The sequence below is a fragment of the Myxine glutinosa genome (genome assembly GCF_964187855.1).
Source record: "Myxine glutinosa chromosome 12 unlocalized genomic scaffold, kmMyxGlut1.1 SUPER_12_unloc_1, whole genome shotgun sequence".
Lineage (NCBI taxonomy): Eukaryota > Metazoa > Chordata > Myxini > Myxiniformes > Myxinidae > Myxine > Myxine glutinosa.
Genome location: NW_027616355.1, coordinates 896,144 through 909,893, shown reverse-complemented (window position 1 = coordinate 909,893; position 13,750 = coordinate 896,144). Strand labels below are relative to the sequence as shown.

Genomic DNA, 13,750 nt, shown 5'->3' with positions numbered 1-13,750 from the left:
TTGGCAGAGATGTAGCGTATGTGACAAGAACTAAATGATCAGATTTTGGTGAAGATCCAGATTCAGATCCTGCTAGCAGAATTTTTAAAGTGATGCTTCACCACGAAGTGATATGGCCAACCAGGCGGAGGTTTTTTTTGTTTGTTTTTTTTGGATACAAGATCGAGGCTCGTGTAAGCGCTAACATTAATCACATGAGAACAAACTGACACATAAAACATATGGTAAAGGGAGCAGGAGACAAGATGGGGAGAGAGAGGGAAGCACACAAGTACAACAGTAGAGAACAGGGACATCAGGAGATCTGTGGGTGAGAGAGAGGGCTTGGAAGGGGGTGGGGGGAGGAAAGGAGGCTGGGAGAGGTATAAAACACATGGACACTGCTAGGACTTCCAGGAACGAAGTCGGTATTTCAAAAAAGTGGATCTGGGGTGAATTAACGGGGGTAGAAAATATCAAGGTTTTGGATGGGGGAAGATAAGAGATGGTGGTGAACAGCTGTTTTAAAGACCTGGAGGGAGAGAGTGAGATTGAAGAGAGTGAGGGAGTTTGTTCGAGAGGCGGGAGAAAAGAGGAATGAAAGAGTGAAGGTGAGCAGAGAGTCTTGATTTTGGCAGTTTCATCAAAAGAGGGTTGCTGGCAGATCTTGTGCGACCTGCAGGAATATTTGTGGGACAGAGCACAGACAGAGCTGGGGGAGCAAGGCCGGAGAGGAGTCTGTAGAAGACAGAAAGACCACCAAACTGCCTGCGGTGAGTGAGTGAAAGGCCCTCGGATTTAGCTTCATTGAGGGAGATGCCAATGATTCTGAAAGTTTTGGTTTCAACAGCGTAAAGCTCAGCTACGTGCGAGGCAAGGAGAACAGTATTCCATTGAGCTGCGGATGAAAACCTCTGCCAACTACGTCCTTCCTCAGATGCGGTCATAATTACTCCAAAAGGCCGTCAAAACTACACATATGATTTGTGGGGCCTTATTCCTAGATAACAGGAAAAAAAAAACTGCCAGAATGCTCCAGCCCAAAATGACTTAAAATTAAAATACAAATTATGATATTTTACTACATGGATATATGCAATTGGATAACTTAAGCTGGACAGCAGTCTGTATGCCCTGCTCCTTACCTTCTTCATTCAATTGCACTTGTGAACAATCTTCACGGCAGTGAAATGTTTAAAATGTCCATCTTTATTAATTTCCTTTTAAGCAACAAAGTAAATGCTTTCTTGGATGTTCATAGCATGTACAACCATTTACAGAACATTGGTGCAAGTGCCAAACAAATTGTGCAGAACGAACCAAAGATGAACAACAGTAAAGTCTCTGGAAGTTCAAAATCAACAGTAAAGTCAACAAGTTCAAAATCGAGAAGGTATGCCGGATGGGAGTCGTGCAAAACCAGGAAGACCCTACGCACAAGACTTGAGGCGCAGGCGAAAGCGGAGTGTCTGTGGAGATGTAATGTCAGCCACTAATAGCTCAATACCATCCGCAAGGCCGAGCTCTAGAATCACGAGACAAAACCACAAAGAAAAGTTGATTGGAAACAATAACGAACCTTTTTGTCCCCCACCAACCCCCCCCCCCCCCCCCCCAACACTCCCCCCTCCCCCCCCCCCAACTCCCCCCTTCCCCCCCACATTCTCCCCGACCCCATTCTCCTCATTGTTGAAAACCTCACCTGTCAAAGTCTTGGTGAGGTTTGGTCGTGTAATCGCTTCTATCGATGCTACGTTCTACAGAAATAAAATAACACCAAAACGGTGTAAATAAGTAAACTTCCCTTTATTCTAGGAAATCAACTCCATAGGTATGTCAACTCTTAAGAGGAGACTCATTCGTATCTTGGTATTCAAACTGCGTTTGACAACCTCGATACACAATAGTTGTTTAAAGCAGGGACGGGCAGGTTCACCTGCGGTCACTTTTATTCAACGTTTCGGTACCAGGAGGAAGTTACAGCTGAGGGAATGAAACTTACTTGCATGTATAAAGTTTTGTTCTTTCCATGAATCGTCGCTGTAATTGCAGGACATCTCATTTGCCTGAACGAAAGACAAAATAGGTAACATTTCCAGACGCATCGACACAGGCACAATTCATGGAAGCAAGCGTCATGTCATGGTGTGTTCTTTCATCGGAATGCCTCGTGTGCCGCCTACTTACAGGGCAGGACTCTCCATCAGGTGGTCGAGAACGTGCTGGAGTTTTGCGGAAGAGGGGAAAGTCAGATCTTGAGTAGTCTCGCTGCACGCGGGGCAGTCTTCCTGCATGCACAGCAACGAGCTTGTAGATAAACCCACCTTTGAGCTATCGACATGATGGAACAACCTGTCTTTGACAGTTTACAACTGCAGTGCTTGTCCTCAAGTAATCACACTTATTGATCATCCAGCCTGATGCTTTGCCAATGGGAGTGTCGGACACACCCTCAACATGGCAGTTAACGGGCAAAAGCAAAGTCTGTTGGCCGGTTGGTGTCGATTCGAGAGTCGTACCTTTCGCTCGGCTTCATACGTGTAAGTATAGAGTCCGTCAACGTCATTGAACACCATGTAGTTATTGAGGGACTTGAAGCAACTGAAATCGCACATGCACATACCGACGAGAGAACAGGATGTACACATGCCTAGATTGAAACGCAAAATCAGTGTCGAAATATATAGTCTAGTAGGAAGACTAGGTCCCCCTGCACCCCCCGGAGATATACTTCTAATCAGTGTTTCTAGATTGGAAAAAATGTGTAGAAAATGACTAGCTATGGCCCCAAGCTGAAAAAATGTCCCACATACCATTTTTATGCAAATTACTGCTGCCATTATCAAAAAAACGATTTTTGACATATCTCAGCCAATATTGCAGATAATTGAAAAATGAAGGTGTCTAGACCCATGTTTTGAAGGGCATAGATCATGATAGAACTATTCATAACATGATTACATGTGTCTATGGTATACTAGTATGCATATTAATGCTGTAATTACAAAATAATCAGTTTTACAAATGATAAGGATACGTTAATACTGCAGATAACTTAACATGGTACATAAGGGGTCTAAACCCAGGTATTTTCAAGGTTAAATGTCAACAAGATGCTCCTGAGTCTTGCATAGGGGCGGGACATTGGCAGTAACATTGGTACCACTCAACTTTTCTTCCCACCATTGACTTTGTATTGCGAGAGATTTTCACTTGCTTATTTAAAGGTTTCTCACCCAGCCCACGTAAAATCTACCAACTCCTGCTGTTAACTCCCAAACATATTTTTTTATGTTATCCAATCACAGTGCAGAAATGACAGACTAGAGATCCAAATTAGTGCTGCTATAGCTGCCATTTTACATTTCCATCCATGTAACATGCGCGCTCGCGCGCTCGTATCAATTGGTAATGTCGCGCGCTCGTATCAATTGGTAACGTTGATGTTATTGAATACCTCAGTTGAAAGTTCAGTCTTCCATTCCATCTGTGTGTTGTTCTTGGTATTCATCCTCCAATCTAGCCAGGTAAGATGCTAACTATAATGTTACTCACACTCTTGACTTCAGTTTCTGCATGAAATCATAAACAGGCAGAATAACAGCTGAGCCAGCTAGCACCATGTTAGCTAACGTTAAAGCTAGCCTCATCTATGTACAGTATGTTCCTAATGTCGGTGTAACTTAAACTTTTGTTAATGCCAAACATGAGACATATCTGTTGACTTCTGTATATGAATTGAACCAGAAAGAGGCACGACAGCTGAGCTAGCTACAGTAACTTAGCACAATGTTTCATTGGCCTAGATAGCTAACGTTAGTGTGGAAGAATTTAGATGTTTTAGCTATTAGCACTTTTGATGCCACTAAACATGGTTTAGTCAGCTAAAAAGTACCCTAGTGTAGAACATGACTCAGAACCTCTGTTACCTCACTGAAAACTCAGAGCCTCCTTTCACAGGCACTTTTAACATCATTCGTGATTTCTTATTTGTCATTTAACAGTGATGGTAGACATCGACAGCAAGCATGCCCAAAAGAAAACGGAGTGTAGAACCTGCAGCCCAAAGCTCTCCTCCTACATGCATCCTTCATGTACCATCCATGTCTGATCATGGGGATTTCACGCCCCTCCGTAAAATTAAAGGATCTGCTTCAGAAAACCTGCAACTGCTTCAAAAGATCCGGGATAGACGTCTCAACCAACCGCATGACTCCCCATGTCGTATGCAATCAGTATGTGATCAGATCCCGGCAACTCTTCCTGATGACCTAGAAAGAGTAGGATATCACAGCAAGTGTTATAAGCACTTTGTCCGCCACTTTCATCGTCTGGGAGATGATACAGAACCAGGGCCATCAACCTCATCATGGCATCACTCTCCTCGTAAACCAGGAGGTTCTGCTGAACCCATCTTCCCGCCAGAGTGTATATTTTGTGAGAAAGTTGAGACCAAAGATGCTCATCGCAATACTGAGAGGCCTACAACCTTCCCATCCTTTAAAAACAAAGAAAATGCATGGGAGCAAATCGAAACACGGGCTGAGAAAATGGGTCTCTATCGACTCCATCGAAAGGTGAAAAACAAAGACCTCTTTGCATGTGAGGCCAAACACCATCCGTCATGTTTTAAAGCTTTCCGCACAGCATTCTACAACTATGAGCGTGCGATTCACAGAGCCGAAGCACCAAAGGAGCAGGCTTGCATGTCAGCCGCCCATGAAAAGGCATTCAACTCAGTACTGGAACACATTCAAACCCAGGTCATCCAGCAGAATAAAGTTCTACAGCTTTCTTCCTTGCGCTTGCTCTATGTCGAGGAACTGAAACTGAATGGATATGAGAACTCAAATTATCGGTCAGAGAAACTACTGAAACGCCTACAGAATGACCCAATCAAGGAGCATATCCACTTCACGAAGGTTGATCATGACAAATGTGATGTCATTTCTTTCTGGCTTGTGCACAGCTCAAACATAACAGTTTCCAATGCTCTCGCACGAGCATTCACACTCGGAAGCACAAACAAGAACCAAAATGTTGCCCTCCAACTTCGCCAGGGTATTCTACAGGCTTTCAGAGAGTGTAAAGACCAACCATGGCCACCAACAGCTGAAGACATGGAGCTCAATCCTGAAGACATCCTACCTCCAGACCTTGTCCGCTTTCTCAGCGTGCTAATGACTGGCAAGGAGGGCATCGAGACAGAAAAGGTGAAGCGTCTGGTCTTCTCCATTGGACAAGATCTGTGCCGTGCAGTGTCAGATGGAAAATGGAAGTTACCAAAGCACATTCTCCTCTGTGTGACTGTAAGGCACCTGTTCCGAAGCAAACAGCTCACCACAATACTACACAGGCTTGGACACTCTGAGAGCTACGATTTCGCCTTGGAGTTGGAAACTGCTCTCGCCAAGGTCCTGGATGAAGTCTCAACTTATCGTACACCACAAATTGTGACAGGAGAGGGCAACCTTGTATTCCACTGTGAGTGGGACAACTTGAATAAAACCACTACCAGTGTGCACGGCAGCAACATTGTAAACAGTGCTGGAGGAATCGAGGTACGTGAACTCCCCACGATCTACAGCAACCAGGAAGAGACTGATACCAGGGTGGTTCTGTACCTCCATCATGCTGCTACCATCGGATACAAGAACGCTGTAGTCAGAACACCGGACACAGACATCCTCCTGATCCTGCTCCACCATGCCCACAACATCAAGCTGACGGTGTACCTGGATACAGGGTCAGGGAAGCATCGCCAACTTGTCAACGTCTCTGAGCTGGCAGAATCCCTGGGAGAGGACTACTGTGCCACTCTCCTGGGGTACTATGTGTTCAGCGGAGAAGACTGCACCAGTGCCTTCAAAGGGAAGGGAAAAGTCGGGCCCTTGAAAAAGCTGGAGAAGAATCCCAGGTTTCACAGGGCATTCGGTGAACTGGGTGACAACTGGGATGCCAACCCTGAGGTGGAGAGGCAGTTAGAAAAATTCACCTGTGTGATGTACGGCCAGAGTCGCGAGTCATCAGTGGACATTGTCCGTGCCAAGCTGCTACGAAAAATGGTGGGAGAGGACAAGACCCTCACATCCAAGTCCAAGGTTGATCTGGCTCGCCTTCCTCCATGCCAGTCTGCCCTGAAGCCGCACATCCAGCGTGTGAACCACCGCGTAGCATTGTACAAAAGAGCCGATCAACCTATCATCGAAAAGCCAAAACCTTATGAGGAGCAAGGATGGATAAGGACTGATGAAGGACTGTTGAAACCAATGTGGTCCAGTGGTCCCATCCTACCAACCTCACTGGTGGATCTTCTGAACACAGGAGAGCACGAAGAGGAGGAGGAAGAGGAAGGAGAAGAAGAGTTTGACTCTGACGATTTCGATGAAAATGATGATGACTGACTCAGTGTAGAATCACTAATGCTAATGATGTTTATCTAAAACAAGCAAGAGAAGAGTGGTCACATTGAGTGCTAGGACTATTTTGACAGTTGTAATATTTAGAAAAATAAAACTTTGTGTTAACGTCTGTGTAGACGGACCTTAATATGAGTCTATTATTTCGTAAAACTGTGATTATTTTGTAAATAAAGCACTAATTAGCATACTAGTATACCATAGACACATGTAATCATGTTATGAATAGTTCTATCATGATCTATGCCCTTCAAAACATGGGTCTAGACACCTTCATTTTTCAATTATCTGCAATATTGGCTGAGATATGTCAAAAATCGTTTTTTTGATAATGGCAGCAGTAATTTGCATAAAAATGGTATGTGGGACATTTTTTCAGCTTGGGGCCATAGCTAGTCATTTTCTACACATTTTTTCCAATCTAGAAACACTGATTAGAAGTATATCTCCGAGGGGTGCAGGGGGACCTAGTCTTCCTACTAGACTAATAAAGCTTTTGCCCAAACCTGGAAGGTAAAAATAATTATATAAAATAAAAAAGCAACAATTATGATGGGTAAATACTTTACCTTTATGGGTTACTCACCTTGTTGCAATCTTGAACACTTCAAATGAGCAAACAGCTGTAATAAGGAGGCAGAAAAATAAATAAATAAATTGCTCACAATTTAAACATCGAGGAAACTGTGATCGACAGTAAAACAAGTTACAGGTAGTACACACGGCATGACCTCCGATAGGTGAATCGGTTACAATTGCTCAAATTGTAGGGCGGGTGACGAACCCAATTGAATTTATTTGCCACTTGTACTTGTTATAATGGGGTACCTCTCCGTATTAATAACATCGAAGGAAAACCAAATTCACTCTTCAATAATCTAAAATATCCAAGATCTTTTTATCATGGATTCCTTTCTTTACGTGCCCAGATTCAAACAGGTGCACCTCTAAGTAAGAAACGGAGCTTTGGATAAATTGCCAGCAATACCCACACAGGCAGCCACATCTTTCCTTTGTGCGTCCCTCATTGGCTGCAGCAATCATGACACAAATGCAGTAGTCTCATTAACACAGTCTTTGAGACGACTTAAACAAAATAAAAGCAAAATTATAAAAACGAACAAAAATACAAATTTAATTAAAAAAATACAAAGGATATTTAAAGATGGGCCACTGTTGTTTTGGCCAAATCTTTCCAACCTGGATTTCCACCGATGGCAAATCTTCGCTTCTGGACTCGGTGATGACTCACTTTTCTTCCAATGTCTCCTGCTCCTCCACTGCCCCAATTGGTTCATCTGATCTTGTTCTTTGGAGTTCCCATCTCTCTGGCTGTTATCAGAGAACGTCCTCAGCACCACAGAGGCTAGTGCTCCTGCCTCACACCTAGCTCGTCTTCACGCTGTTGAAACCAAAGCGTTCAGAATCATTGGAATCTCCCACGATGAAGCTAACTCCAAGGGCCTTTCACTCACTCACCGCAGGCAGGTTGGTGGTCTTTCCGTCTTCTACCGACTCCTCTCTGGCCTTGCCCCCCCCCCCCCCCCCCCCAGCTCTCTCTGGGCTCTGTCCCCCAAATATTCCTACAGGTCGCACAAGATCTGCCTGCAACCCTCTTATGGTTAAACTGCCAAAATCAAGACTTTCTGCTCACCTTCACTCCTTCATTCCTCTTTTCTCCCACCTCTGGAACAAACTCCCTCACTCTCTTCAATCCCACTCCACCCTCCAGGTCTTTAAAACAGCTGTTCACCACCATCTCTTATCTTCCCCCATCCAAAACCTAGATCTTTTCTACCCCCGCTAATTTCACCCCAAATCCACTTTTTTGAAATACCAACTTCTGTCATGGAAGCCCTTGGTGTCCTTGTATTTTATACTTCTCCCACCCCCCCGCCCCCCTTCCCATGCCTCCTCCCCCCAAGCCCTCTCCCTCCCACACATCTCCCTGCTCTCAAATGTTGTGTTTGTGTGCTTCCCCTTCTCTCCCCATCTTGTCTTCCGCTCCCTCTTTTTATATATTTCGTTTGTCTGGTTGATTTGTTTGTGAAATAAATGTTAGCTCTTTCACGAGCCTCGATTCAGTATACAAAAAAAAAAGAAAAAAAAGAAAAAGGAAGAGGCTTCATTCTGCCCGATTGAACGATGAGGGATGTCACGGCAGAGGGTGGAGTCATCAGCAAATAGATAAAGGATTTTCTGGAGAGTCAGAGAAATCATTGATGAAGATCAGGAATAGGATGTGGCCCAGAACACTGTCTTGGGGTACTCCAGCCTTGACAAGGAGAGGAGAAGAATGGATTCCATTGAGAGCTAAACGTCGGCTACAAGAGTAGAGGAAGTCACTAATTAATGTGTGCAGTTGGCCTTGGATGCCATAGGCAGAGAGTTTGGAGAGCAAAGTGGGATGTCAGACTGTATCGAAAGGACGAGATATGTCGAGAGACGGCCCTGAACTCATGACCAACATTGAGGGCCTTCATCCATTGTTGGGAGAGTAGAAGCAGCATGTCCAAGGTGGAGTGAAACCAAATTGGTTATCTGAGGATGAGGTTGTCCTGCCTCGCACTTTTCACATCTTGATGCCATGGAGACCAAGGCCCTCTATATCACTGGAAGCTCATGAAAAAAAAGCTGAATCTCTGGGCCTGTTACTCAGACATTGCAGACATATCGATGCCTTCATGCCTTCTCGTACCACTTTTCTGGTTTTGAACCCCCTGCTCTTTCCATGCTCTGTCTCCTCTCCCTCACCCACCTCCAACTTTTTTTGCAGGGCACACACAGTCTGGTGAAACTCCCAAAATGAAGGCTCATTTGTTCCTCTTTTAACTCAACTGTGACGACAGCTTTCTTAATTTGTTGAATCTCATTTGTCCCTCCAGTGTTTCAAAATGGCTGTTCATCTCCTCCTCGCTTGATCTCCCATTCAAGCACATGGAATCATTTTACCCACATTAACCCTCCCCCTTCTTGAACACGTTCTAACCCTAACCCTAACAAAGTCGACACTTGTTGAAGAGCTAGACTGCAGGATAGAAAGAAAAGTGCAAAAGGAGGAAATACATCAACAGCAGGGTCGAGAGACATTGGGAGGAAGAATGAGAGAGTAAAGGAGGGGAGTGGTTAAAAGGGAGGGGGGGGGGGGAGAGAAGGAACACATGATGGGTGAACAAGCTCAAATACAGTAAGAAGAGGAAAGGAAAACAGGAAGGTGGGTGAAGGGAGAAGGGTGGAAACGATAATTTGGAAAGAGGAGAGTTAATGAGAATAGAAAAGATCTGTAGAAAGAGTATGGATGGATAGAAAGGGTATGGATGGGGGATGATCCCAAGGAGGAGGGGAAACTACATTCTTCAAGTTCTGGACGGAAGAGTGAGATTGAACAGATTGAAGTTTCTTATGCCAGGAAGAGAAACGAATAATGAATGAGGTGAGCAGTGAGCTGAGAATTTGGGTGTTACTGGCAGAAGCCATGTAATCTGGAGAAAGATGGGGGAGAATGAGCACAAAGGGCAGACGGTGCAAGATCAGAAAGGAGGCGGAAGAAGACAGGCCACCAACCTGTCTGTGATGAGGGAGCAACTGGCCCAGAGATTCGGCCTTGTAAAATAATAGTTTGGAATTTTGTGATGATACTAATAAAGCATTTCAGGAATCTTGTTGTTTGCATTTCATTTACTTCTGTAGCTTGTGGAAACAAAAAGCACATTATATTTTTCAGGCGACAAGACTCACCCGCAATGACTGCATTAGTCGATGCCACAGCAGGGATAATTCTCTTGATAACCCCTACAGTTCAAAAAGAAAATTCAGTGAGATAGACAAGGCACGTAAAAAAAAAAAACATTTTCTATAAAATATTTAATTATACAAAGCTCGTACTAACCACTGACTGACTGACTGACATTAATGTTTGGTACCTTTCAGGTTTGTAGAAAGCTAAAATTAGGCGTGCCAACAGACATCGGAGCCAGTACACCAGGAAAAATCACAGAACCGTTGGAAAGCATCCATAAATGAAGATTTACATTAAAAAAAACTTGAACGCGTACATAAAAAAAAAACAAAGCATTTTTGAATTATCTAGCATTTGAAAATTTTAATTTCTATAACTGTAGACTGAGAAATAAACATGACAACAATGTCCATACATTAACAAAAAAAAGAGGAAAAAAACGTAAATGAAAATTTACATTCAAAAAATTTCCCCTGAAAGTTCCCAACTCGCCTCCATGCTCGGTCATCTCTGCCACAAAAAAACAGTAAAAACCACAAGGGCACTCGGTAGAGAGTATACCTTTTTTAAACTCTCGTATTCGCATCCGGATCTTCACCAAAATCTAAATCATTTGGCCTCGTCACACACGCAAGCTTTCCACCAACTTTTGTCCAAATCAGTCCATATCATCTTTAGATATCTTGCTTACAGACAAACAGGAGTGAAAACATAACCTCCATCCACCTTTGGTGGCACAGGTAACAATGAAAATGCCCTGCTAGTTAATGCGCCGATATGAAACAAACCATCTCACCCTGTGTCAACCTGTATGTAATTCCAGGGATGCCGTACTGTTCAGCACGTTCCAAAGACTTCTGGTGAACCCATTGTACATGGTTCGGATCGTCCCCATCCAGCGCCACATTCTCTACAAGACGACGACAATGATGTCAACGTGCTACTGTACATGCACAAACATGTCTGTCTGCATACTCCACGTGAACGTAATTATTGAGAGAACATCAAAAACTAGAATGGAACCCCATAGAACGTATACCTCCGCCAGGCTGAACAGTTTGTTTTGTATCCAATGATAGGCCAGATCTGGATTCGGACCTGAACCAAAATCTAATGATTGGCTTGTTCTTGTCACCAAACCAACTCATCCACCAAGTTTTGTCATAATAGATGACGGATTTATGGAAAAAGGCCATGTATAAGCTTCTAGGTGCATTTTTGGGTAAAAGTTGGGAACCTCGCTTTTTAACATAACTAGGGTAAGCTGAATTTGATTAACCCGGTTCCCAAGCCGGATTTTGAGTTTTTTCTTTTTTAATTTTGAATAAACTGCTGAAGAACTTGGTGAACTCACAGAGGAGACAATCAAATCTGCAGAAGCATTTGTCTGCAGAATATATAATGTGCACAGAACAACCTCTGTCGATTCAGCACGACATATGTTGTTCTCCAAGACTGGTAAACCAGAAGCAATGTCACCGACAAGTGATGTTCTTCATTTCCATTTGATGCGAGTACACTATCAAGCCATGGTATGGAGAAATGCTCATTGTGCCATACCTGACCTTCCTGCACCTGTGGAAATGTGATGGAAACGTGGTGATTCAGGACTAGAGCCTATTCTGATGTCACCGAGTCCAATCCCAGAAAGTTGCCTCGAAATGATTTGTTGTGCATGCCAGAAGCAATGCAAGACTCGACGCTGCAAATGTCGCTATTCAGAGTTGAGGTGCACATCAATGTGTGCCTGTCAGCAACAGAGTGATGATCAGACCCCATGTATGAATTTGATATAGTTTGGCAAAACAACATGTGTGACATTCCTGAATGTTTGTGCTTCATGGCCATGTATACTTAATTTTAGAATAAATGGTTATATGAAACATTGTCTTATTAAAACTATTTCCCATCTCCGAGGGCCTTTCACTTACTCACCGCAGGCAGGTTGGTGGTCTTTCCGTCTTCTACCGACTCCTCTCCGGCCTTGCTCCCCCAGCTCTCTCCGGGCTGTCCCCCAAATATTCCTACAGGTCGCACAAGATCTGCCTGCAACCCTCTCATGGTTAAACTGCCAAAATCAAGACACTCTGCTCACCTTCACTCCTTCATTCCTCTTTTCTCCCACCTCTGGAACAAACTCCCTCACTCTCTTCAATCCCACTCCTCCCACCAGGTCATTAAAACAGCTGTTCACCACCATCTCTTATCTTCCCCCATCCAAAACCTTGATCTTTTCTACCCCTACTAATTTCACCCCAAATCCACCTTTTTGAAATACCAACTTCTTTCCTGGAAGTCCTTGGTGTCCTTGTGTTTTATACTTCTCCGCCCCCCTCCCCTCCCTTCCCACGCCTCCTCCCCACAAGCCCTCTCCCGATGTCCCTGCTCTCAAATGTTGTGTTTGTGTGCTTCCCCTTCTCTCCCCATCTTGTCTACCGCTCCCCTTTTTATATATTTTGTTTGTCTGTTTGATTTGTTCGTGTGATAAATGTTAGCTTTCACGAGCCTCGATTCTGTATTAAAAAAAAAAAAAAAAAGTCGCCAGCCATGATATCGACGACGGATTTATGAAAAAAGGCCATGTATAAGCTTCTAGGTGCATTTTGGGGTAAAAGTTGTAAACTTAAAGTAAAAGAGCTGCATGTATATACATGATATAGAAATGCTTGTTCAAAGAAATTGTCCAATAATGGCAATGCGGTGGCCATTTTGTTTATCCTAATTAGAAGGTCAAAAACTCAAATTTCGGCTTGGGAACCAGGTTAATCGAATTCAGCACACCATAATTGTTAAAAAGTTAGGTTGCCAACTTTTACCCAAAAATGCACCTGACATTCACATTTCTCAGAAATCCGTCTAGTCTATAAGTCATCCACAACTTTTTGAAATAAATTGCTATATATCGGTTTTGGCCCTTTCAATTGTGAAGAATCACTTGAGAATTAAATAATTATCTGATCTGGATCCATACTCAAATCTTCACCAAAATCGAATTAATTTGTCCTCGTCACACACACAACCTGTCGACCAAGATTCGTCCAAATCTGTCAACAACCTTTTGAGATATAGTGCTACATTGTGCCTTCAGATAGTATTCACACCCCTTACCTTTTTTTCACATGTTGTGTTGCAGCCTGAATTTAAAATGGGTTAAATTGAGATTTTTTTGTAACCGATTTACAAATAATACACCGTAGTGTTAAAGTGGAATTGTTTTTTTTAGAAATTTTTACAAAATAATGAAAAATGAAATACAGAAATATCTAATTAATACAAGTATTCAACCCCTTGAGTCAATACTTCGAAGAAGCACCTTTGGCAGCGATTACAACTTTGGGTCTTATTGGGTATGTCTGTATCAGCCATCAGGGATGGTGTTAGATGGCTGATGAGCTGTGCTCAGTTTCCGGCAGACACAGTGCTTTTTATTCAGGCCAGATAATTCCATTTCCATCTGATCAGGCCACAGAATATTTTGCCTCATGGTCTCAGAGTCTTTCACGAGTCTTTTTGCAAACTCCAGGTGTGCTGTCATGTGACTTTTTCTCAGGAATGGCTTCAGTCTGGCCACTGTCCAATAAAGCCTAGATTTCTGAAGTGCTGCAGAGACTGT

The 13,750-nt window shown here is 43.4% G+C and overlaps 1 protein-coding gene across 5 annotated transcripts in view; it reads right to left on the bottom strand.

The window, feature by feature from the left end:
• Positions 1–1,168: 1,168 nt before the first annotated feature.
• Positions 1,169–13,750, bottom strand: part of UBA3 (ubiquitin like modifier activating enzyme 3) — a 100,016-nt gene continuing 87,434 nt past the window's right edge. For all 5 annotated transcript variants that reach the window (XM_078768608.1, XM_078768610.1, XM_078768612.1 and 2 more), the window contains 8 exons: positions 10,934–11,047; positions 10,137–10,190; positions 6,985–7,021; positions 2,499–2,580; positions 2,167–2,267; positions 1,982–2,045; positions 1,682–1,736; positions 1,169–1,504 (listed from right to left, as the gene is read on the bottom strand). In XM_078768608.1, the coding sequence (XP_078624734.1) occupies positions 1,410–1,504; positions 1,682–1,736; positions 1,982–2,045; positions 2,167–2,267; positions 2,499–2,580; positions 6,985–7,021; positions 10,137–10,190; positions 10,934–11,047 (602 nt within the window). In that variant the 3' untranslated portion in view covers positions 1,169–1,409. The remainder of the gene's footprint in view (positions 1,505–1,681; positions 1,737–1,981; positions 2,046–2,166; positions 2,268–2,498; positions 2,581–6,984; positions 7,022–10,136; positions 10,191–10,933; positions 11,048–13,750) is intronic.